At 33.7% G+C, this 27,914-nt stretch overlaps 1 protein-coding gene across 1 annotated transcript; it reads right to left on the bottom strand.

The window, feature by feature from the left end:
- Nucleotides 1-1,655: 1,655 nt before the first annotated feature.
- Nucleotides 1,656-22,908, bottom strand: LOC132559778 (carbohydrate sulfotransferase 13-like). Its single transcript, XM_060224405.1, has 3 exons — nucleotides 22,809-22,908; nucleotides 3,229-3,302; nucleotides 1,656-2,795 (listed from the first exon to the last, which is right to left on the bottom strand). The coding sequence occupies exons 1-3, from the start codon at nucleotides 22,906-22,908 to the stop codon at nucleotides 1,656-1,658; spliced, it is 1,314 nt and encodes a 437-aa protein (XP_060080388.1).
- Nucleotides 22,909-27,914: the final 5,006 nt, after the last annotated feature.

Here is a 27,914-nt window from a genome sequence, read left to right as displayed (position 1 = left end):
GCGATATACAATGTAGTAAGACAATCAAGCTGTTTTTATAAATATTTTTTAGTCAGAATAACATATATATTGTAATGTTATATATTAAGGTACGATGACATCATAGATTTATGGGAGATCTAGCAGTTTATATAATTTCATTTATTATGCCATGTAACAATGTAATCGTTGAACTTATTATGAAATTTCATTTCTTATTGCGAAACATGCAGTGAGTGTACAAGACACGCACATTGGTGATATACTACGTCCAGTTTCGAATATATTATAATTGATATGTAGTAAAACGATTTATAAAACCGTTTTTCGATGTCTATTAGTAGAAAAAGTGAACGAGTGTAACCTTTGACCCTTAAGTATTGACCGATGACCACCGAACTCTACTCAGGTGATGAGCTGGTTCTAATACTATGGTTTATATATAAACTACATGTATTGAGGGTTTCCCGAGGTATCTTTTGACCAATTCATTCTTATCGAGATCCCTTGATCTTAATTTCAAATATGATCAAGGGTAACCTTTGACCCTACAAAACAAATGACCTATGATCACCTAAGAATACTCAGTTGAAGAGACTGGTGTTGTGAGTTTATGGTTTGAATATGAATATGAACTAAATATACTGATGACTTTATGAGGTATCATCTGACTAATCCTCTATCATCCAAATAACAAAATGTTATCAAGTGTAACCTTTGACCCTTAAATATCGACTAATGACTACCAAAATCTACTCACGTGTAGCACTTGATGTTTCGATACTATGGTTAAGATAAAAATTAGATATGTTGTCGTCTTCATGAGATATCCGCTGGTCAATTTTTTATCCAGATCTCTTTGTGTTAATATCAAAAGTTGTCATGAGTAACCTTTGAACCTGAGAATGAAAACTAAATCTGGTGAGAGTTTCGTTGGATATCCTGTACATGACCTTTGTAAAGAGGATGTTCGCACTGGCTCAAAAGGAAACTACTTGTAGCTTTTTTTAGTTTGTAGTAATGTAAAATATTATATCTAAATACGAGATAAACAAGCATATACGAAAAAATAATTTGATGACACGTGTAAAGTTGGTGCGCCTATGTTTTGAATAGATATGGTTTTATTATTTCATTATGTGAATATTCTAATCGAAATGACGCCTTTATCGCACATTCAGTGTCATAGATCATAATATTTATGAAATTAGACAAATCATCGACAGGTTAATGCATAAACACGTGTGACCTATCTTTAAATATGATGACAGATTACAACAGTCACAGAAGTTATATCATAATAACAAAACGACAACAACTGTTATATAAAACATTATATTGATTATGTTACAGTAAACCTCTATAAAACGCCTTGTTGAACATACATGTATGCAATAAATACAGACGAATATTTCCTCTCAAAATGATTGATATATACCTCCCTCAAGATATACCTCAAAAGCATTGGTATTTCACAATCTTTATAAATTGTGACATTTATCGTGATTGACAAAGAGTATCAATATTAGGAATGCTTTTCCTTATGATGACGTCAAATGGATATTGCTCTAATATTTAAAACATGTCTCATGAATGATATCTGATTTCAATCGAAGCTGACAATTAAAACAAACCTTCATATACATTTAACATATACATGAAAAATATGTATATCATTACGGATACAATTTGAAATATGTAAACCCGTCATTTTTCGATTTTTTCTTTCCAAGATTTCGGAGTTTATCTGGGAACGTATCATATCCAAAGAGAACGGCATCGACATACAAAGCTTCTTTCAGTCTGTCCATAGTAACTGGTGTAAGATTGCTGTAGGCTTCAAGAAGTGCTTCATGTCGGTTCTTTTTACGTTCCGCAGGGTCTCCAGACATCGCATGCGCATCAAGCAGAAGTCTTTTAAATTCATTTGGATGAATATTGTCAGCATAATCTAAAGGATACGGAAATTTGATATATTTGCTAATTATTCCTCTTATCTGTAGCTTCCGCCATGCCCTAAATAAGGCTTGAGGCAGCGTCATACACTTCTGTATTGGCCGACGCATAGAATACACATAGTCTACTGTGTCTATTATAGCATCTGTTTCAGTCTCGTTCTGAAAATCATTAAATTTAACATATTTTTCTAAATTAAGTTTCTTCAATATATGAAAAGTATCTTCTTTAAAAGTTTCCATTTTACCAATGTAGTCATATTCTATTTCACACGGTCGACAGTGTTCGAAGCTAGGCACAAAATGGGCGTCTCTATGTTCATTAGTACTCTGAGAATATATAAAATACTCCACAAATTCCTGGAACGTGATATCATGGCCGCACTCTGCGCTATGATTTGTTGGATTCTCACGAAATCTAGTAACAATGTATCGCCCAATGAAATTCCAGTAAGCAGCATTTGGTGAATACAGTTTATCGACGTACCCTGAAAGCAGTCTTTCAAAAGGTTCTCGTACGAACATAAATTTTGTTGAATGCACAAGAATGTTATAAATCTTGTCGAATGGCAGCCGTTTGGCCGTCTGGTACCCTTCATATGCATGGATCCCCTTTATTCTGAAAGGATCGGATACATTCTGCCAGCCACTGAGAATTTGGAATATTCTTTTCCAGAATGTGCAGCCAATCTTTTCAATAGCACAGTAGGTTATCTGGTTCTTACTGTCAACTACCAGATGTTCTTTAACCGCAGCTTCGGAATCCTGAACAGCGTAATATTGTTTAAGGTTTTGACACCCGTCATGTATTATAGAATTTCTCTGTTGAAATCGAGCAGCAATACGGCTATCTTGTAATGTCTGTAAGAAAATTATAGAAATAAAATAAGGATCACCTTATCGAATTTGTAATACGTAACATACAATAGGATAAAAGGCATTGCGATTCTTTGCATTTTACTTTGCCTCCATGCACATGTAATACAATCATAAGAAACAGAAACTATCTAGACTTAAAAATACTTTATCATATGTTCAATTTTTCCATAATACAAATTTTGATACTAAAGGACATTTTTGTGATATTTAAAATCTAACTTTAAAATGACGACACATTTATAACTTGTTTATCTAACTGGACTCTGTTGCATTAAAGAGGGTAAATTTCGAGCAGATATTTCGAAATGTGACTTTAATGAATATAAGTTTGTTTTACATACAAATATCCGTCACTAAGACAATTTATTATATCTGTGTACCAGTGAATATTGCTTGTTCAATAGACCATACATACCTCGTGAACATTTGATATCTGACTAACACGTGCGATAGGGTCGACTGCTACACTGCTGTATGTGATATTAAAATCTGTAAAACAAAAGTAATAAAATTTAACACGTTCAAATAGAGTTGAATTAATAATGAAAATGTAATTTTAAAAGATAGATCGGTTGCTTTAAATGACAGAATATTCATTTTTGATTTTATTGTTTTGTTATTCCGTCAATGTTTCCGAATTTATCTTTATATAGAGCAACGATCTGTAACATTTTGAATAATTTTTGATAGCAACATGATATCTGTATAATCGTGCGTATAACACATCGTTCAAAATCATTCAATGCCAAAATAATATATCAAATTACAGATTTGATTTTCCCATTTAAATACTTTCATTTTCCTGCTGACTGAATTTCGATGGTAAGGACGAAATTATATCTCAACGTACCATAAATTGAAGTCATTTGTACATTTTTAAACAACACTATTGGTGATGTCAACGTACTTTTTCATAAAAAATCACCCACACAGAGAAAGTTAATTTTTATGATTAATAGTTAAAATAACTATCATTGCAAGTCATCTTTGTGTGAAAGACATTTAACTGACTAGCACGAAAAGACAGCACAATACTGATTATTGTTCGAAAGTTGGCGTCATAGATATGTGCCTTATGATATAATTCATTTCACATGCATTACATCTAGAAGAAAAGGGTGTTTTTCGTTTAACAAAACTAATTAAACAAATTACAATGAACAGATTGTATGATGCCTTGTCTGAAAAACAAGTAGATTAGCTATAAGTGACAATACTATAATTGTTTGTAAGTTGATAGATACATGTTAAATAAAACAGTTGCAGGATGCAATTTATTCCACCATCTAAATTTATATTGATTTCTGTATCTTAAATAATGTCTTGTATATCGGTGTCAGCAGTTAACATTATTTTTGTTTTATTTTTTAAGTCGTCGCATCATTCTGTAGGATGAATCTTTCAATGACATCACCTTATTAATGACTGTTTTTATTTAATCCGAATACAATTAGTATCACATCTACAAAACTGCCTGAGGTACAAACATTCTTTCATTAAATTCAGTTGTGCCAATATCATAAGCTATATATGTATACATTTTATGAGTTATTCTATCATGATAGTAATCAAAGTCAGCTAAAACAAGATCATCTAATGGCTGGACCTAACAGAGACTTCGAATGTCCGAGTGATATATCTCATATCTGTCAAATTATCATATATAATTAGTGATACCCTCATTAGGATGTCGTCAACGTTAACCACACGCTAAATCATACTAATTATTACAAATCCTTAACCATCATGTGTCATACATTGTCAGCTTGACAATGGACCGAGATATACTGTATGTACACTTATGTTAAAGACCCTTTAAGCTATTTTAAATGTAAAATGATTTTTTGTGAGCACAATGATTACTTCCAAAACATTTTCAATCAACTGCTTTATGTTTTTCTACTATGGTAACGATATTCTTGCAAACAAAAAATTATCGAAATCTGTTTTTGTGACTGACATTTTAGTATAAATGTGATGTAAATATACTAAGCCACGGAATATACAAATGTAATAGTGGTAAAGGTGATTTGATTTAACTTGAGGCTCTACTAAAATTACGTTAAGCTTATCCTAAAATTAGCGTGATTTCAAAACACAAAACAATACAAAAATAAAACGAAAAAAAAAAGACTTTTTCATCACTTGTTATAATTCACTTTGCGAAAAAAGACATGTGCGTGGAAATGCCCCCAGCCCACCCCCTTTTTTTTAAGAATTTGAAAGAAGAATTGTAAGTGCTCAAAATGGATTGTATTATGCAACACATCAACACAGACCGATTTTTTTCAAAGTGCGTTGTCTAGGCCCTATTTTGACGAGATTTGGTAAAAAAAAAGGCAAAGTACGTTGAGTTTGTCTCAAAATTATGCGGTCGGAGTTTTTTTTCTCAAAGTGCATATTTTTTTCAAAGTACTTATTTTTTTCAAAGTTGGTTTAATAAAGTAGTATGCCCCGATTATGTCTGGAATAGAAACACTTCTATTAGTTTTGGATGTTTCATTTACCCTTGAAGTGTTTAGCCGTCATGTTTAATGTAAAGATATTAACCGTTTAGTGTTGAGATGTGTGCAGTGGTTTGTAGCATATATATATTTTGGCCAAACTTATTTTCTTGGAGTTCAGAAACAGATTCATTATTTGATAAATGTTCGTAAAACTGAAAATGTAAACGAAACAGATATATCACATTATAGCAACATATAAGATTATTCCATATAAATATTTTTTAAGTCGAAATAAGCTAACAGTACTTGTTTAAGTATTTTATAAAGCATTATTTCACTAACGAGGAAACCTGTGTCGTTGTTTAAGTGTTCACTTAAATGTGTAGTAGTAAACGTCATTTGTAAGTGGCAGACAGTAAAAGTATGATGTTATGTGGGGAATGTTGGGACATCTTTTCCGTCAGGTTGAACGGTTAACGAGGTATAATGTTTCTGAAGTGTCCCAGTTCTTCCTACTCTCCAAGTTAGAAAAAACAAAAGCATAATTAGTTTATCGGATACTTTTCTACAGGCAAAACTAAAGAGGTAGATGGTAGTGTATTATTGGAACGCGTGTTTAGGGAAAATATTTTATAAAGAATTTCTGGGAAGTGTGAAATGAATGGTCTAATACATAACATTAATTGTATATCTATGCCTTTATGACTTCAGGAAACGCTTCAGGTATGAAATGTGTTGTTTCCTTGGGACAAAAAACAGGTATAATTACTCGTATCCTTATAATATAACTTTCTTTACCAATATTCTATAGCTTTACATTTTGTTTAATCAAGCAGTGATTTATACAAGTTTATAATGTACAAACTTATAAACATTGACGTGAATTGACTGGATGTTAGCAGCTCTAGCTACATCTAAGATATGAAAGTATCCTCAACTATTGTCTTTATATGATTGAATCATTAGATTCACATGGGTTTTCTTTTTCCTAGCAAATTAGTTTACTAGTTAACTATTTCGTTTAGTTTGTTTGTTTGAATAATTGAATGTAAGGTTCTTTTTATCGTTGTGACAGATGACTTGTTATGGAGTCTTAAATGTACGTTAATATTTTTGATCAATTTCCTTTATTTTCGCCCAATGAATCTTTCAACATCTCTCATACCCTTGCACAGTAAACACAACCTCACTGGCATTCATGTAAACTAGTGAAATACGCACACCAGTGGACACAAGCAACGTCTTAATGATTCAGTATAGTAGAATGTCATCTCACTTTTTTCTGAAAGATCAGCGAATTCAAATAACACCTAAAGCAAGATTGCCATAATCAAATACCAATCTAATCCAAAACTTTCATCTACGGAAATAGAAATGTAGTACCATGAACACGTAAACTATGTCTAAAAATATACATTTCAACTGAAACATACTATGCGTCTTTCTGTCCATCTATCGTTATTTTTGGCATATTTCCCATTTTTGGTATTTTTCCCATTTAGCTATCTAACAGTAAATCACGTGCGTAATAATTATATATCGTCGTCGAAACAGTCAGTGGAAAAAAAAAGATAAAAAAAAAAAAAAAATACGAACAATTCGAAAGGACAATAAGGACACTATCATCCCTTCCTTCATGCATCAGGTCCATTGTCCCCTTCGTGTGAATGCGTACTAGTAAAACTGATCAAGGCTAAGAATCGGGCAACAGCTTTTTGTAGTGATAAGTGGTACAAATTACAAAACTGTTTTCAACGTTTCATTGCCTTAATTCTATATTACAATCATATGAATTGCAAAGGAAAACAGAACAAAAAGCAAAAAGAAAATACACATATTTTATAAACCCCAAAATATGGAATTGAGTAATATTCAAATAAAGTTGTCGATAAATTATATGAATATCAAATTATGCAAAGTCCTATGAACAACTCATTCATAAATTAAAATGGCGGAAGACCCACTTACTTAAATGTAATCCTCTTTTGTATCATTTTGAGATGTCCCCCTGTGATAAAAACTATGATATGTCTTTACTCATTTAACGGTCACCGTAATGTAAGAGTGTTGAAATGCCCCTGTGTATGTATGTGCATTTTTAACATAAATCACTGCTTTGAGTCATTTTTATCGTGAATGTACACATCGACTACTTGAGACTGTTTGTACAAATTCACAGATATCTAAACCCCAGAAGGTCCCCAATATCGCGCAATGTGTTGTTGATTCTGTTGTATTCGTGCTGTCGTAAACAAATAGATGTCATTTGTTCAGCACATCAACAAGTGGTTGATCGACAACAGGTATGTTTGTGTACATGTATATGTCTTGGTGTGATAAAAAAGCACGGATATGTCATTGTAATGTATCGTCATATCCTTACTGACAAAATAGTTAACATGTACACAATGTTGGCTATTGTTATGAAATATTCTATAGAAACCTCAAATTATTTGGATTGCTTTTACTTTGTTTTGTTTTTATGGTTTAAAATATTTAACTGAAAGATTGATAAGTTGTCCGATTAAACAATGAAAAGCACTATTTCTAGACGAAAAGACTAAAAAAAATCTTATCTAATTGTAAGGAGGTTTTCATAAATGGGATAATTATATAATTGAGGACTATCTATCTACAGTTTTACATGGTACTTTCGTTTTGCAGGATTCTCTTTTATTTTATACTTGGGCTGTTATTTTCGGCTTCAAAATAGGTATTTCTTGTGTTGCTTTGAAAGATAATTCGAGATTTTACAACTAGTTAACTGACAAAATATGTTTTTTACCCTGAATTATTTCATTATGCTTACATGTACTTTCATAAATAAAATCGTATTAAGTGGAGTTCTCAATGATATTAAATAAACAGTATTTTTGTATCGGTACTGTCATGACATATCATAATCAAGAAGCTTTCACTGGCAGCAAGTTCATTAGTACTAAACTACAGAACTAAACAACATAACACCAATTATCAAAGATTATGTGTTCCGTAAAACCACTCTTTTAGAGGTTGTCAGTTGTTTAATTGACCAGAGGATTGTATTAACACGACACGTGCCAGGTTACGAGTTACATACCAAATTATTTATCATATAACAAATTAAGTTATTTATATATGTATCCATTACATCACGCCTCACGTACTGTGTTCGAAAAAAAGGCATTTGTTATTTCTGCACGTAAATGTAGCATACATCACTCATTATTCAAGTACTCTCATAAACATTCGTGACCACTAGGAATTCAACATATTTTACTGAAGTAGAAACATATCACACTTATCATCGATCCATCACACTCGGTACCTGGTCTGGAAGTTTATTTGTTAATCATCTGAGATGGTAACGACTATATGATATCGGCTCTATTAGCATTAAGTGTTGTCATTGTCCTGTCCACAATTCGGAATGGGTTTCTTAATCGCTTCATCATACTTTCTGATGTCAATATCATCACTCATGAAACTTTCTGTTGTCAATATCGTCATTTATGATACTTTTTGTTGTCGATATCGTGATATCAGTCAAAGACCTCATACAGGGAAATCTAGCCATTGGATAGCATTGAATAAAACCTCATCTCCAAGTCACTGATGTGTTTACCTATTGTACATAAAAGTGATGCTTCTCTTGTCTCTACAAAACCCTTTACCAAAGTAACTGACAGTCGGGAATCATATGAGTTTTATCCATTTATATATAATCCATATTATCAGTGCATTATTAATAAAAGCATTAATTGCCACCAAAGAAAGTCATTTTGCAAGTATATGTAGTTACGGAACTCTCTTGTAAAAGAAACATGAGTCATTGTAAGGTAAGATGGATCCTTAATAACTCGGAAGTCTCGGTCACTTTGCCTTGTTCTACACATAGATCACAGGTGAGTTAACGAGATAGTTGACTAACTCTGGCCATCTCCACCTATTCTTCACCTGTCACCACATTAAACCACAGTAACGTGATAATGTCTTACGTCTGACTGTGGTGTAGTGTCAGCTAAGTGACCTGGCCCCGGGGCTCCAGTGTAAAGAACTAGTAAAGTGTTTTCTTCCGACTGTTAAGAGAGGAATGTTATGTTAATAATTAATGTACATATATGTGTACTTCTTTTATAAACTTCTCTAACTTACTTCACTTTTGTTAATGGGTTTACAGCCCACAGACAATAATTCTAGCATGATTTAAGACAACGGGCAACAACCATGTATGGGCTAGATACGGTGAAACACACAGATATATGTACTTGCAGTTGTATGTATCTTTTTAAAATGTATATTGTGATTCTTCCTAAGTGATAGAGAGGAACTGATAAAATATTTAATGTTGAACTTTCTAGTAGTGACAACAAAGTACCATCCAATCAATGCTTCGTCCCTCCCTTCTACTAATTGTTGGGGAAGGGCCTACTTCATACATCACTGTATAGTAAGTCGTGTCTCTGTGCTGCTGGTAATCATGCTCATAAAATCTAATATACAAATTCTATATAGTTGCCGATGAAGACCATTTAACCTCCGCTTTAGTTACATGCTTTGCTATATAAATTTGAATGGCTTATCAAAACCTTGTGTTGTGAGTAATGTCAACTGTCCGAATATGCATGTAAATCGTGATATTGGGAACAAGCCTTTGAATATCAAAATAAACAGCGACATGTAAACATCACTGCTGCTTTGGTTTGTATTTAGAAAAAAAAACCCCAAAAAAACACCAACACAATAGGCAAATCAAAACCATCATAAAACTTGTTGGAAGTCTATCCATACAGATTTCGTTGAAGGTTTTTTTCTCGACAAATACATTTCTTGAAAAAAACACTACATCGACAATATGTTTTAAAGTGACATTGTAATCTTAGAGACCAGTTTCAATAGATGCAGTTTGACGAAGGTCAAGGGTGAGATTTAAAGCCACAATAGCCATAACGATTTCCTTGCGATATATTCTACTTCTATGTGCGATATGTCGTAAAATGGACGTAATTGATGCCGGTTAATATACCAACTGGGCCTGTCCTTATTAATCTATTTCGGTCGACCAAACAAAACTATGCTTACCGTTCCAGAACACATGTTCTTATTTTCCTTGTATTTTTTCAATAGTCTTTATTTTGTTCATATCTACCACACTTTAATATAATTCTAGTTTGAATTAAGATTCTGGTTACTTGTTTCTTTGTTTTTGACTAACTGAACCCGCTTTTGACTGGTGGTTTATCACTTCAAAGTCATCATCTCCTATACTTTATGGTAAACGATTTGCCAACATCAATTGACAAAGAAGTATGGTAATTTTAAGGATGTCTTGAGGATGTAATTGGTAACAGATTTATGTTTGGAAAAATGCCGTCACTTATTTTATTTATGATTTATGTTATAGCTATATAGCTGTACTCTACAGTGTCTTGATGATAAGGTTAAAGGTGTAAGACCCTAATTAGTAACAGAACATTGACAGCTTGTTTGATGGATATGGTTATCGCTTGATTGACAGGTCAGTATTGTATGTAATATGGTCAGTCTGGCCCAAATATAACACTGACTTCATTGTGGTATTGGCATATGCAGTTAGTCTATCATGGCATCCTAAGCTGAGGAAAGAAAAAAACATATACTGTATGTATGAGTGCCTGATTGTCTGTCAGCTGTGACGACACAGGCCCTGGGGCACGGGCTAAAAATAGGTCAAGACCTTACAGAGCCAGATAATAAAAATGTTCTCACTTAAGCATAGATGGTAACGTCCCATGCCTGTCAGGTGAATCCCAATTAGGAGCCTGTGGTGTCGAAAATATGTTTTCTAAAAATGTATGTCATATCAAAATCGGAGCTAGAATACTCAACACTTCGTTAAGAATTGTTTTCAAAACGTCATATATTGCAGCATTCCATTTGCATTTCATAACAGTAAAATTTGTTTTGTAAATTAGTCTTATTTATTGTTTTCAACGTCCAGATTCATTTGCATTATCATTTTGTTATTAATTAGTACAGTGAAAAGAATTTTTATTGTCCATTAAGTGTTTGTAAAACAATTCATTCGTGTTGCTTGTCTTACATCTTATTTCAAAACGGATTGTATTGTACATAAAAAGGTCAAAAGTATTCCATGATTTTCATTACCATTGCGCCCGGGTTGCATTTATATTTAATAATGTGTATTCCGGTAATTTACTGCCTGACAGGTTGGGCCATTAAAGTAGAATTTGTTATCAACAATGTAGTTGTATAAAGAGAGACCTTGAGCTTTTCCCACTTCTTCATCTCAACGCTTATTGAGTTAATTGAACTGTTATTTATTGTATTGATTGCGCCAAGTGAGCTTTTCATAACTTTGGCATTAGCCATGATCTACCAGTTTTCGACAAGAGAAGTCTTAAGCTAATAGCACTGACGACATAATGTAAAGGTCTCCATACTTCTCACCAGTTGTCAGCCTGATATCCATATTTATAATTTCATGACAATATATTTGAGATTGTACCGAATTTGGTTTGTCTTGTTTAAGGTCCTACCAACAGATAGGGTATTTTAACTTTTTTAAGGAATGCCTCCCATGTACGCTTACGTAATGTTTTCTGCGTGTATTTTCATGAGTCTGTGATATGTACAAGTAAGCCCCATGTGATTTTGCGGTACTGATGACGACATTATAGTGTTCACACACTGAAATATACGGGTGAGCTTGTCTTTCATTACCGCAATGCTGAAAGTTAAGTAGAAAGTAGCAGCTACCATTTGTAAAGACTCTGGCATATATCAACCAGAGAATGGAACTCAACTTAAGTCCACAAGTGAGGAAGTGTCATGACAGAAACTAAATTCCAACAGAATCATAGTTCAAAGACAAACTCGATGCAACGAGAGCAAGAAATAGTTCACATAGCTATCCACGAATAAGATTAAGATTAAGAACCATTTGTCTCTGAAGGTAAAGCATCTTCTGCTTCATGAACGAAACCTACCATGTAAAGTTTTTGAAGTGTCACGTTCCCCAAAGAGAAAAATATTAACAACAGCCGAACAACCAGGTATCCTTACAAACATCCAGCACGACCACCGTCATATCACACAAGGAAATACAATATTTCTCCAGGAGATCATTATATCTACGTTAAAACTTCCTTATAACCCTTTTCAACCTACATCGCTTGAAACCCCGTGTAGTCAGCTTGTCTGTAAGTTGCTGATATCCTCCTCGAAAATCATAATACCCGAAACAAGAACTAGAATATTGAGTCCAATACGATATGTAAACATCACAAGTTGGGGATGTTCAGCTGATGTTATCCAGAAAATAAAAGTTGAAATCATCATCCTTAGCACACATCTTGATGGGAAAGGGGTACTGCTTGGGTTTCGTTTTGTGAAAGGACCAAAGTAAGTGCCTAATATACATATACAAATAATCCACACATGTCCTTGATGCTGTCTTAGAACTATCAGAAATATGAAAATTACCAAATATATTGAACTAAAGGGTTGGTGCCCGTCCGCATTTAAATTTTGATATTTTTTCGATCACTTCGGATTTTCCTCAGTCGCCTCCTTGTTTTCAAAATTTGAACCATAAAAATCACTGACGAGTCCTAGAATGACGAAAAAGTTGTATGCCTACGGCGTACCTGTTGGGCATCTTAGATTGTACAAAAGGGACACAAGTTTATATCATCTTCAATAACAGATCTAACTGCGCCAGACAGCTGTATCTCTCTTTAACTTGTCAGTAATAATAAGAGACGATATGTTTAAACGTAGGAGGTGACTTCAGGAAATCCAAAGTAACCGAAAAATGTCAACTTTAAAATAGGAAGGTGCACGGGTCAAACATATCTACATATTATACAGTTTAATGTATATGTGTATATTATATATACGAGTATCTATAACTAACAGCAGGAAATCTTTGTCTTTATAATTGTATTGCACTCAATACAACCTGGGTCATTTGAAGACGAGTGTTAAAAGGGACACCAAAAAACACAGGAATATAGAGCAGAAGGAGGAAAAGGAAATTGTCTGTTGGTGTTGAAAACCCCGATTTTGCAGGGGTCCATAACTATTTGGCTTCTATATAGAGCTAGATACAATAGAGGTTTACTTTCCCGTCTTGCACTTTCACTTAATCTAAGGTTTGCATGTTCCATGAAGGAAATACAGCTATAAGGTCGAATGGGAAAAATAATTATTCATTAATTCTTGAAAATGCAACAATGACAATGTTGACGAACGATCAACAACCAAAGTTTCTTATAAATCATATGTATAAAAAAATTCAACGACACCACAGCTCATATAAATTATCTTAATATCAGAAAGATATAAAAAATAGTATACTTAAAAAAGGATATCACAATGAAGTCCTGTTTAGTTTTTAAGATTATATACAAATTGAAATAGGTTGTTGCAAACAAAACACAAACACAACTTCGTCATCAAATTTAGATAGATTTTGCATATTTGATTCGATATAAGAGCATCGCGTATTAATACAAGATATAAAGATCCGTGGTTGTTGACTCAGTGTTAAGATACTACATGTACTAACACGACTATACCTGGTGTTAAGATACTACATGTACTAATACGATTATACCTGGTGTTAAGATACTACATGTACTAACACAACTATATTTGGTGTTAAGATACTACATGTACTAACACGACAATACCTGGTGTTAAGATACTACATGTACTAACACGACTATACCTGGTGTTAAGATACTACATGTACTAACACGACTATACCTGGTGTTAAGATACTACATGTACTAACACGACTTTACCTGGTGTTAAGATACTACATGTACTAACACGACAATACCTGGTGTTAAGATACTACATGTACTAACACGATTATACCGTGTGTTAAGATACTACATGTACCTACACGTTAATAGCTGGTGTTAAGATACTACATGTACTAACACGATTATACCTGGTGTTAAGATACTACATGTACTAACACGACTATATTTGGTGTTAAGATACTACATGTACTAACACGATTATACCTGGTGTTAAGATACTACATGTACTAACACAACTATACCTGGTGTTAAGATACTACATGTACTAACACGACTATATTTGGTGTTAAGATACTACATGTACTAACACGACTATACCTGGTGTTAAGATACTACATGTACTAACACGACTATATTTGGTGTTAAGATACTACATGTACTTACACAACTATATTTGGTGTTAAGATACTACATGTACTAACACGACTATACCTGGTGTTAAGATACTACATGTACTAACACAACTATACCTGGTGTTAATATACTAAATTACCTGGTGTTAAAATACTACATGTACTAACACGACTTTACCTGGTGTTGAGATACTACATGTACTAACACAACTATACCTGGTGTTAAGATACTAAATGTACAAACACGACTATAAATGGTGTTAAGATACTACATGTACTAACACGACTTTACCTGGTGTTAAGATACTACATGTACTAACACAACTATACCTGGTGTTAATATACTAAATGTACAAACACGACTATATTTAGTGTTAAGATACTACATGTACTAACACGACTATACCTGGTGTTAAGATACTACATGTACTAACACAACTATACCTGGTGTTAATATACTAAATGTACAAACACGACTATACCTGGTGTTAAGATACTACATGTACTAACACGACTATAGCTGGTGTTAAGATACTACATGTACCTACACGACTATACCTGTTGTTAAGTTTCTACTTGACTCTACCTTATGGGGCTCCTGTTAAGTGCAATATGTTGAAGAACATTTCTATGTGTATATGTTGTGAAATCTTACCTCACCCTCCAAAACCATCCATCATCTTTATCCTATCACCATAATATATTTAATTACGACGCGATTTATACCGCAATTACATGGTAATTAATCAACATGTAAATATATGCATATTATCTGCAGTATTTATATGCATCTAATTATAGATGTCGTAGATCGCATTAAAATCATCAGAACCGACATAAACGCACCTGCTAAGATATGGCTGGGGTTTATTGTCTGACAATATCCTGTAATAATGAGATATACTGCTGATGTTTTTGTAACTGATTCACGAATGTATTTTTATTCAAGACTTGACTATTTGTTTCACAAACTTATTGTGTTTACATGTCGCAGCTGATTCGAAATTCAAGGGCTCGCTTTCATTATCACGATTTTTCGTGCTAAAAGTCATCAACTGACAAACTTGTAACACAAGGTTTCAAAAAATGCAATTTAATAAAATTTATGGGAAAGTTTTACGGTCGTTATGCTGAACTCATTGAAAAATATTCTATTCTGGGAGGCTGTTTTACACCACTTAATGTAATAATTATTCCATTAAGCGCTGCGACTGCTACGCTTAGTATCATAAAATGTAACAATAGGCGATGTGCTTGTATATCTACATTAAGTGTTGTTATTACAATAGGAGTTGCAACAAGAAACATCAACATGTTAACATAATCATAATTCAAACTCAAAATCCATAAAACCAAGGCAAAATATGAACAAAAGAAAAAATTATACGGAGACACCTGAAAATAAACAAGGCGAATGAGACCAGGTGTTCCGGAAGTGTAAGAGTTTTCTGCTTCATCGACGACACCCACCATGTAAATATTGGTCAATCAAAGTAAGTAATGTCACGTTCTCAAATGGGACAATGCATACAACAACTTAACCAACAGGCAAACAATAACGAGCATCAAATGCATCCAGCGTCATGTGGCACAAAGAAATAGAATATAATTTATTGCTTAGATAAGTTACACTTGTGTCGTTAGCCTCCTTGTAATAGTCCGAAACTGATGCCGGCTTGAAGCACTAGTATGACACCACACGAGATCACGTTATGGTGACAAACGAGACAGAATCCAAAGTATTCCTTGCGTGGGATGATGCACAGATAAGGTCCAAATGTGATAGGTCAATGGCGACATTAGGGAAAAATAAAATACCCAACATTAAGTCGCCTCATACGAATTATGAAAGGGGACAGGATGTAAAATTCATATACCCTACCTGTAGGGTAAACAGAGCATTATCAAGACAAATTTAACATTGCAACAGACGAGATACGAAAACTAAGTATTACACAGGTACTGTTTGGATGAAATTGTGATGAGAACGCGGAAAGGCACATACAGTATTCTAACAAAAATAGATATGAGGGAGGAAGTAAAATTCATGTACCTTTGAGACAATATATACTGATGTTCAATGTAAAGAACAAGTAATCACAACCGAATTAGAAATGCATATCATTGCAGTACTAAAGAACTGCAGCCAACTAGACTTGTTAGATAGAGCTAGTCGTGAAGGTAAAGTAAAAAACATGTACGAACGAGAAATGAAGGCGGCGAGTGACACACTTGGGAACTGGAAAGAACCAGAAATGAATATAATGTAAGAAACATACATGATTGTAAAGAATTAAATAGGAAGAAGGTGTGCCCTACATGTGCGATTGTGAAGAACTAGATATGAAGATAATGTGAGACACATGAAATTGTATAGAACTAGATATGAAGACAATGTGAGACACATGAAATTGATATGAAGTAAAGGGATATACATATATATATTACTATAAAGACGCAAAGTTGAGCAGGGAGAATACTTCCGAGACCAAACAAGATAAACAAAAGTAATAATAATTCCTACATTGTAAAAACCTTTTGAATTCAAAATAAAATGTACCAAAATTCGAAAATAGTAATAGTATTAAGTGAACTCGAGAGAAACCATACATAGAAAAATTGATAGTGCAAGTGATAAGGAAGGAACTCGTGTAGAAATATTAATGTTTCGTATGTATGTATTTGTGACTCGGACTTTATACATTACGTAACAGCATATCAAATTAAAGTTCAATAGCAAAACACAATTAAATAAATAAATAAATAAAAAAAAAAAACAAATGACAACGTAATCATAATTCAAACTCAAACTCTAGGGCAATATATGAACAAAAAGAAAGATTTACACAGACTCCTGAAAAAAAGTACAAGGAGAATAAGACCATGTGTTCCAAAAGAGTATGCGTCTTCTGCTTCATCGACAACACCCGCCATGTACACCTTGGTCAATCCAACAAAGTAATGTCACGTTCTCAAATGAGAACAAGGTATACAACAACGGAACCAACACGCAAACAAACGAGCATCAAAAAATCTAGCTTCATGTTGCACAAAGAAATATGAAAAAATATTTCTCAATGAGATCACTATGCCGACCATCTTTTGAACCCTTTTGTTACGAGTTTGTCTGTCATTTGACGACTTCTTACACGAAAATAGAAAATCATGATAAGAGGAACAGGCCCTCAAAATTGCAGCATTAAATAGCGATATAACTTGTTGACAAAGTAAAATTGAAATCTTAATTAAACAGTTTTTGATCAAATGGCATTTATTTAATTTGCACATATCAGTTTAAACCGCGCCCAGCTTAATAAATATGTCAAATAATGCCACAGGGAAGCTTTGACGGTCATTTAGATAATAAGTTTACAATGCTTGAAATCTTAGATATTACAAAAAAGAAACATAAACACCATTAATAACAATCAAAATAAAATAAAAATATGAAATGCAATCTTAATTTGTTTAATTATAATTTACTTTATTGCAAAATTATCTCTTTGATGTGTGTATGTTCTTTTTTTTTCATTTTGACGAGTATTATTAAGATAAAGACATTGTGGATGTTCTTTCCGTCATTAAAATTATATATATAACAACACAGAGGAAAACGTTGTAATTACTACCTGCGCGTTAATTCATTGAGTATGTTGATACCAATGTGTGTTATGTGATGCGAGAGGTGTGTTGTTAAGCATACATACATCTGCATGGCTATGTCTTGTGATGTTATATATAATGTATTTAAGTGGATATACCAATTGAAATTGTAGATACATTTTTCGAGCACCTGTTGTAGAGGCCAAGTGTCAACGACTATTAATAATTAATCTTGATTGAAATGAACGAGTTTTAAATTTGAAATGTGCATGACATTCTATAGCTACGATGTACGTGTTGACAGATTAACTACACATCACAGACTAGAGACAAGCCTGGGGCTCTTATATCTTATCTGACATAAGAAGTGTTCAATAGGTGATCAACGTCACATTTACCATTATACAATATATCGCCCAAGGGAGAATATCAAACATACATCTACAAGTTTATCGGCATAATCCATACATTCCCAGAATGTGTTCTGTAGAAATTTTGACATCATCTTAAAAATCCCGTAGATATGATTGAAAACTTTCTTGAAGGTCATGTTTGCCGTCCGTTGAAGTTACAAATAAAAAGATGGTAACATCAATTGTCATTATGATATAGTGTATGGATTTACACTGCATTGATCTTGAAATGTCCTTCGGTGTGGAAATAAGATAATAAGCTCATATATCTATGCGTATATCCTCATAATCAGATCCGGATTGATGAGTTATGGCAAGAACCTGCCTCGGTAATATTGAAGAAACGATGGAATGAAAAAAAAGAAAAGAATTCGTACATTTTAGTATATGAAATATCTTTGATAAATTGTATTCACAAAAAGACGTGAAATGTGCTAATGTATTCGTAGAAATAACAATAGCACGCGATGATTAATGCAAGCTTCTCAGATAAAAGACTTGATTTTGGCGACAAATGTTTTCCACCTTGAAGGAGCTGGCGCCTAGACACAAACCATGCAACTTGTATAACACGTACATTAAGTCACATGATCAGGGGTCACAAAGTTTGGTACACATCTTTGTTATAACTTTGTAACTTTATATTTAACTTGCAATAATATTTCAGTGATGACGTGTTTACTTTTTTAAGAATTGATAATATACATTAATTACGCATTTTAAAACTGACTTAAACTATACCGTATCGATGATAGATTTCATCTTTAAAAGCACGACTTTTTGGAATTCTCTCTGTTTTCTTATGGATGAAAGAATAGGAGAGTTCCTTTCACGCCTAATTTGAAAGTCGTACATATATCTTTTGGTGTGCGTTGATAGGTAATTAAGAGTCGACGAAGTAATGAGCTCAGGTGTGGAACTGGGAATTAAACCTACAGAAGGTGTTACAATTAGCGAAATGAACTGGCGATGCCACGGACACAAGGTTTAAGTCGTAATTCATCTTTAATTTATTTTTACATTTTTGTTCAAAACATAACACATAATTTCTGGTCATGAGACGCTCGTATTATTAATGGTTGAAATGTTTCCTGCTTTTCTGGCAACTGTTTCTAAAAAGCGTAGCCTAGGTGAGATAGAAACAAGTCCTCGTGACACGGTTAAGATATTCACGGGCAGAAAAAGGTTAGAAGCTATGTAACACATTGCACATTGATCTATTGAGATGTTGATGAATGAATTTTGATGGAACTGACTACAGCATGATAATGCAGTTTTGTTATATAAGTTTGTGAATATAGCAATCATACAGTACATTAGGGGCGTTATTGATAGAGCATTACAGTCCACTACAATACTTCAACCGATATCATAGGGGGTCCGCAAAGTGAGCATCGAGGTCGACGGAACATGATTTACATACAAATTTGTACATTAATATGTCTTGTCAACTTTGTTGTTGTTATTGCCTTTTTCATGTGTATTTTCTCCTGCGTAAAATAGTATGTATAAATCGATTAAGAGATCTTAAATCACCCGGGTTATCGATTTCTCGGATCAATGATTATCAGTTATGTGAAACTTCAAGGATATTGATTTCATGAAAATCATTAAATACAACTTACCTTTGAATAGTTTGCTAAATATATATGTATGTAGATTACACGTGCATGTCATTAATAACAAATATTAAATCATCTAAACAGTGACACTTGCATGTTGATTGATCAAAATATTCCCATCAGTAATGACAGGATCCTATGGGGCCACCTCAGGTAAATTGTATACCTGTTGTAGGTTTAAAGCACTATACAGATTGCATACCAGTGGATATATATGACACTGCTGTAGAACAGTGATTTTGTAAGTGTAATCGAGTTTACTGAAATAATTATCGTGTTCGTTAGTTTTGTTTCAGAAAACAATGATAAAAATCATGAAGTATTTCTTACGATTTATCAACACCAAATACATTTATTCTTTGAAATAGATTCATCAACTATTCAAAAGATGATGTCCACACAGGCCTTGTGCCTTATCCCTCGGGACACAGGTCAGATGATATAAACATGTAGGATGTACAGTCATCAATCACATGAAAATATATATCACTACAAATAAGGTATACAACGCTACGGGAAAGAGCGCTTCAAGGCTACATCTATCACAATACAGGCCATGAACCATTTACACAAACCAACAGCCATGAACCATCTACACAAAACAGCAGTCATGGGCCATTTACACAAAACAACAGTTATGAACCGTTTACACAAGCCAACAACCACGAACCATCTACACAAACCAACAGCCATGAACCATCTACTCAAACCAACAGTCATGAACCATCTACACAAACCAACAGCCATGAACCATCTACTCAAACCAACAGTCATGAACCATCTACACAAACCAACAGCCATGAACCATCTACACAAACCAACAGCCATGAACCATCTACACAAACCAACATCCATGAACCATCTACACAAACCAACAGCCATGAACCATCTACACAATCCAACAGCCATGAACCATCTACTCAAACCAACAGTCATGAACCATCTACACAATCCAACAGCCATGAACCATCTACACACACCAACAGCCATGAACCATCTACCATCTACACAAACCAACAGCCATGAACCATCTACACAAACCAACAGCCATGAACCATCTACTCAAACCAACAGCCATGAACCATCTACACAATCCAACAGCCATGAACCATCTACACAAACCAACAGTCATAAACCATCTACACAAACCAACAGCCATGAACCATCTACTCAAACCAACAGTCATGAACTATCTACTCAAACCAACAGTCATGAACCATCTACACAATCCAACAGCCATGAACCATCTACACAAACCAACAGTCATGAACCATTTACACAAACCAACAGCCATGAACCATCTACACAAACTAACAGCCTTGGACCTTGTACACAAAATAACATCCACCATGAACCATGTTCCATCTACACAAAAAATAGCCATCATGAACTATTTGCCAACTCGAACATGAATCGTCCACTCGCAAAACAACACGTATGAATCATCTTCTGACATGAACCTCACAAACGACATCTACACAAATTTACAAAATAACGACCTAGACGAAAACCAACAATATTCTACACAAAATAATCATAAAGTGAACAAATAACTTAATACAGAAAACAAACGAAACCTAAATCAATTATCAAAAACATACACACCAATTATCAAACCCCTATCTTAATAATATAATTAACAACATTCTACACAAGAGATCGATTCGAGTTATCCAAACCATGTTGTCACACAAATGGAAGATTAAGAAAAAGATTAATCTGGTCAATGTCTGGAAACGTCTTCTGTCATCGTTTGTTTTCCATTGCCACAACAACCAACAGAAGTTATCAAGTCTAGAAAATACATTAGTTAATCACATTATGCAGGAATTCAATTTACCTCCCCGATATATATTAACTGGTTTACGAACTATGTTGATGAAACAGAAAACGTTTACCCCTCCGAAGCTCAGGATCTTGTATTTGTCAGGAGTCTCCGTGTAAATCTGTTTCATATCGTACCTTCACTTAAAGCACTGGAGTTAGAATAACGATCATTTTAACGTGTCGGTATTTTCTTTGTTGTTTTACGAGATAGTATCTTGCTGTGAATTATCAGTGTTTTGTTGACAGTGGCTAAAGGCGAGAAAGTGATGCATAACTTGTACCCTTAAAGAGATAATATGTGTCCTCGAATAATACCTTTCGTCACTTGATACCTACACCGATAATGTAATATGGGTTTTAATCTATCTCCAAAGCAATGCCTGCATAAGACTGTTTAACATTTGTGCAGCAACTAACTAAAGGATAGGGACGTCGACTTTCAATCGGTGTGGACAAATGTTTGCTAAACTATTAGAACTATAACGACAGTCTCGATGTGTTATGGACTTTAGAACTGTTCAATACATTAACTTAATAAGGATTCAGAGGTTCACACGAATTGCTAGTTAGAATGGTTCTACATCAATTATATCCACATTTCACATCTTGCAATTTTTAGTAAACGTTTGTTCAGAAGAATGCGTTATAACTTAACTTTTAAAAAAGATTGTTACTATCATGAAGGTTAGAAAATACCAAACAGGTGTAGTACAAAGCATTAGCTAACAATAACTATACTGCATACACAAACGTTACTGAAAACAATTACTGTTCAGTGATTGAGCAAAGTTAAGTTAATTTAATTCCAGATAAATTATAATGAAATAAAACACGTACAGGTGTCCCACGTACTTATATATGATGTATATATATAGCTGTATACAATTTAAATATAAATAAAAAAAATACACTCTTACCTAGAGCAAAGAACACGAAGAGAAGAACACATATAGAAAGTATAACAATCCACCAGCGAGGTTTAGTCAGAAGACGGCGGGGAAGACAACGTGTCCTCATACTCCTGGTGCTCCGGACACTCTCGGACAGTCCGGTCAGAGAGGAGAGTTGGACACTACATCGAGACCGGACACTGTAAGCCACAGGAGAATCATCACACTACATGTACACTGGCGGAGTTGTGCATCAGGACTTAGCAGTGATCTTACGGTCTCCGTCCTGGACATGACAGACAAAGACAGGTACCATTCATCACGGCCTAGGAGGGGCCCAAGGCGGGATAGCTCAACACCTTAAAATCCGGACACCGCCCATAAGGCCTCAGGTGGGAAATCTTATAACTTCATACCGGATGCTTAAAGATATTTAAAGCTAAGTGTCTTCTCTCACTGGTAGTATCTGGCTGTGACACACACGTTTCAAATTCGCTGATAATTTTTCGAATGTGAATCCTTATCCGAAGGAGTAGTGTATATTAATAAATACGATGTACTTGCACTTATTTTCCTCAAATCGCACTAGATCCCGCGAGATGACAGATGAAACATATTTCATTGTTACACATTAGAAAAACGTAACGTTATTCACCAGTTCTGACTACAGTATCACATTAAGCTGAAATATTCATGAAAACACTGATGTAATTATTGCAGAGTAAATCGCTTACCACCAAAATATGAATTATTTAACACATAATTTATTGTCTGATTTCACCTTCATTATATATACTTTAGTATGTAATATCTCCTAGATCAAGCTGACAAGATTTTAAAAAGCATTGAAGAAGAAGTAAGAAAAGTTTGAATACACATCACCAAATTTCGATTAAACACAAGAGATACGATATGATTGGTCTTTGCCATACACAACACAAAGACAAATTTCTATGGGACACAACAAACCATACATGTACCGTCAAGAACAGTGAATATTATAAATATCTCATAGCTAAGATGCAAATGATTTCGCATACAGAAACGTATGTTACAAGCTAATTTATCAATTCGTAAAGATTTGATTATTTTGTAATGTATTGGAAGCCACTTTCAGGTAAGAATCCTGTTTACAGGTGTTTATAGAACCTGTGATATCTGCAAAACAAAAACGTATAATATACGTATACACTGTGCGCCGATACTACTCACTCTCTATAATAGCGACAAATAATTGAGAATTGTAACAGCAACGAGTCTTAATATTGCAATAAAGAATTTAATATCTGTTTATAACAACGAGTCTCCATACAGATTTATGAGAGTTATTATTGGGACAAATAATTGAATATGTGTTTATAACAACGAGACTCCACACAGACTCGTGAGAGTTATCATTGCGACAAATAATTGAATATGTGTTTACAACAATTAGACTCCACACAGACTCATGTGAGTTATTATTGCGACAACAGATAGTATATCTATTGACAACAACGAGATAAATAGTAAAGTATTGTACAACATAACCATCACAGGATTCGACAGATATACATTAATACACAGGAGTATATACTATTGATTGGGTTAAACTACTATCAGAACAAGTGTTAATTGCATCTATGGTAATGAATGCCAGATATGAAGCTGACAAGTCTGAAAACGGCGCCGAAATACAGGTTTTAGTATATAGAACAGATTCAACGCACATAAAAGACATAAGAAAACCAGATTTACATCCAAAATATTCAGGTATATGAAATAGAATTACAAACAAGAAGGGAAACCGGATTCCGTTTTTGTATATGTTTGGAAGACTGTTTCAAAACCAAGGAGCCTAAAACGAGAAAGACGTGTCCGTATCTGCTCGTGTTTTCCTTTGTTGTTGTCTGAAATAGAGAATCAAGAAAATACCAACATAGCAAAATAGTCATACCTCAAACTCAAGATCAATAAAACTAGAGCAAATCATCAAAAAAAGAAAGATTTATATGGAGACTACTGAAAACGTTCAAGGAAAACAAGACCATGTGTTCCATAAGAGTAAGCGTTTTCTGCTTCAGCGACGAAATTGAAATTATATAGAAAACAGATCATGTACATATTCAGAGGAAATCTTGTAATCAATCTTAAATAGTTTTTACAAGATTAATTTCCAGTTTAAGATAATGTCATAAAAGAAAAATAATAAATTTTAAAACACGTTCCTGAAGCAGTTGCTTATTTCTATATATGCTTTCTATGCTTGTTAGGTGCCATACAAGAGGACAGGGGTAAAAATTATAAGCAAATGAATGATAAATAAATGTGATTATGTTTACATGTTGGTATTTTTAAGTTAATATTTTTATCAGGACGAAAATTTTCATTTTTTTCAAAACAAACTGTTTCATTGGTCAGTTGTTTGTCGTGTTTGTATAGAAATTTTAGTTACTGGTATAACCAGGGATTGTGATATGGTAGTACACCGTGTCTCCTGCGTTTGCGAAATATGCCTGGCTTTTATTTCAATTTTCGCTGTTTGCGCCCAGAACATCAAATCCATCCATCTCCCTACTCGGTACTTCCTTGCAACTTTATACAGTTCCGAAATCCTTTTGGTTTGTAGAGTACTATGTGTATTTATTGGTATCAGCTATACCAAATGTCCTCTCGTTTTCCTTCAGTGGTACCTCGGTTTGACGTTCCCTTCCGGCTTGTGCTTACCAGCGTTGTGTAGTCAATTTATTGAAATCATTTCCTATAATGGAAACTCTCGTTGTTTTTCTCTGGTTCAAATTCTTTGTTTTGTCAATTGTTCTAAGATCACCTGTATCGTTATGACATGTTTTTTTCTATGATGACATTGAGAATTTATTTTGAAACAATTTGATACAGGGTTAATGGCTATTTTTTTTTGGTTACATAAAGAAATGACATTTTTATTAATTCTTCGAGTCTAATACTTTACTTTGCCAGATTGGAGCATGAAGCGATCACAGTATATAAAAAATATCATTAACAAGATTATTTACAAAAGACACACAAGTGAATAGCAACTTTGATTAGTTATCACACAGCTGTCTCGTCCTTCTAGGAGTCTTCCCACAGAATTTTTAGTTTAATAAAACGCTTGGCGTATTTAAAATATGCTTCAGATATATTCATCAGAAGATGATAGTTCAAATTCACTAATGTAAAATCCTCATTACAATATATTGGTTGTAGTATTTGTCTTTCATTTTCATGTTTTTCACTTTCATTTGTCTTTGGTTTCATACCAATTGGTTTTAAATAACCTTTCTAAATTTAATTTCAGAATGACGTTATCGTAACGACGGATCTCAGCTGTGGTGAAAACGAAGTCCAGATATTTTGATTTGATTTCTGATGTTAACTCTCGGGATACTTACTGTTTACAACGATTGATTAATTAAACAAATTCCTTCACATACCTTAGAAGTCGTAATATCCCTCGCGTGGCCTCAATGTTTTGTACATGGTAGGGGATATATGTCCACTATCATAACGACTACATTCAACATTCATTACAGTTAAAGTATTTCCACTTGTATCACACCTACGTAATTTTTGGCGTTATTTATAGAATATATAATGCCGACGACACTGATATTTTTTTTCCTCATTTAGGGAACAGAGAGGTTCATTATCGTTACAAAAACATCAACTTTATGAAAGCAAAAAAAAAAAAAATTTTTACTCTAAATAATTAATTTACAGTGTTTATCGCGGGAAAACATTTTATACAGACAAAGATAAACAAGGTACGCACTGACCGATTTTATCATTGTTAACAGTTTAAATGAAAACTTCTCAGTTGCATCATGGGATCACATTAACTTAATCTGTCTCGGAGGAGTTTCTTAAGACTTCTATAACGGTATCTATCAATGATTACCGTTTGTTATTTGACTTTTTCTTTTGATAGACCAGCAACTCTTTTGACCTCAATTTCTTTGTTTTCCAACTTGGACTCCGCGGCTTTTTTTTTGTTTTTCATTTTATCTTTACTGGTTTCATTTTAATAATACAATCACATGTTTTAGAAATTCAACGAACGCTCGGATTAGTTTCCGAGGTATAACACATATATACTACTTCACAGTTACTCTTACTGCTGTTTTTCTGTACTTGTTACATATAAATGACAATTTTATATGATTTTCACACCGTATCGGCTTGCTGATGAAGATTTATTCAAGCCTTTTTCCGATCAAATTCTGATAATTTCGATTAACAAAATTGCATTTTTGTCATAAAGATTTATGTTGTTTTGAGATTCAGTGCGGTACGTGAGGCGATATGTACCAAGAATGGGTTTAATAATTTTGGATTTTCCTCAGTCGCCTAGGGTTTAAAAGTTAAACCTTTAGTATCACTGACGAATTCTAGAAGGACAAAACAGCTGTCTAATACAGTTGAATACATTTTTTTGCTTAATTGTGTCTAATTCTAGTTTTCGATAACCAGGTGTTATTTACGTGTGTATCTTAATACAATGTTGTTATAAATCTGTTTATAAACTGGTGTCTGTCAATACAGCTGTACCAAACTACGATTTTCTTATCAAGGACTTAATTATGAAGTTTTTCAAAACAGAAAAAAATATCTGCTATATTTATTTAGAGAACGTTTAAACCCTTCAACATTTGTGACGAGATATTAGAATTTTCAAATCCATTCATGTCATTTAAAAAATAATATTTTAAGTGGTGACCATATTGTGGGGTGAAAGCATTGATATTTGTACATAATCTTATCAGTTTTTGTATTAATTTCCAAACCTCTCCATTGAGAGACAGTGAAATGAGTAAGTGATATCACGTGCTGTTTTTTTCTTATTTTTTTTTTTGGCTTCAAAATATAACCTTATCATTATCACAATGAACAAGTAGATAATAGGCAGGTATCTGTTTTATTTAATATTTGAACATAAAGTAAATACATAGTTAGATATCATTGTGATTTTTGTTTCAGTCACTATTCAGCTAAAACGCTTGACGTTTGCATGTCCGTTTTCTTTCGTAAGATGCTTATGCCCTAGGGGTAGAGAGCGCTCACACTCGTTAAGGTCATGTCACCACTTTATGCGGTGTAATCACATCACAAGTGTAAGATGTCATTATTTCCGAC

Source organism: Ylistrum balloti, unplaced genomic scaffold (assembly GCF_031769215.1).
Source record: "Ylistrum balloti isolate Yb309-2 unplaced genomic scaffold, AGI_CSIRO_Ybal_v1 Utg370964, whole genome shotgun sequence".
Classification (NCBI taxonomy): Eukaryota; Metazoa; Mollusca; class Bivalvia; order Pectinida; family Pectinidae; genus Ylistrum; species Ylistrum balloti.
This window is presented reverse-complemented; position numbering and strand designations above follow the sequence as displayed.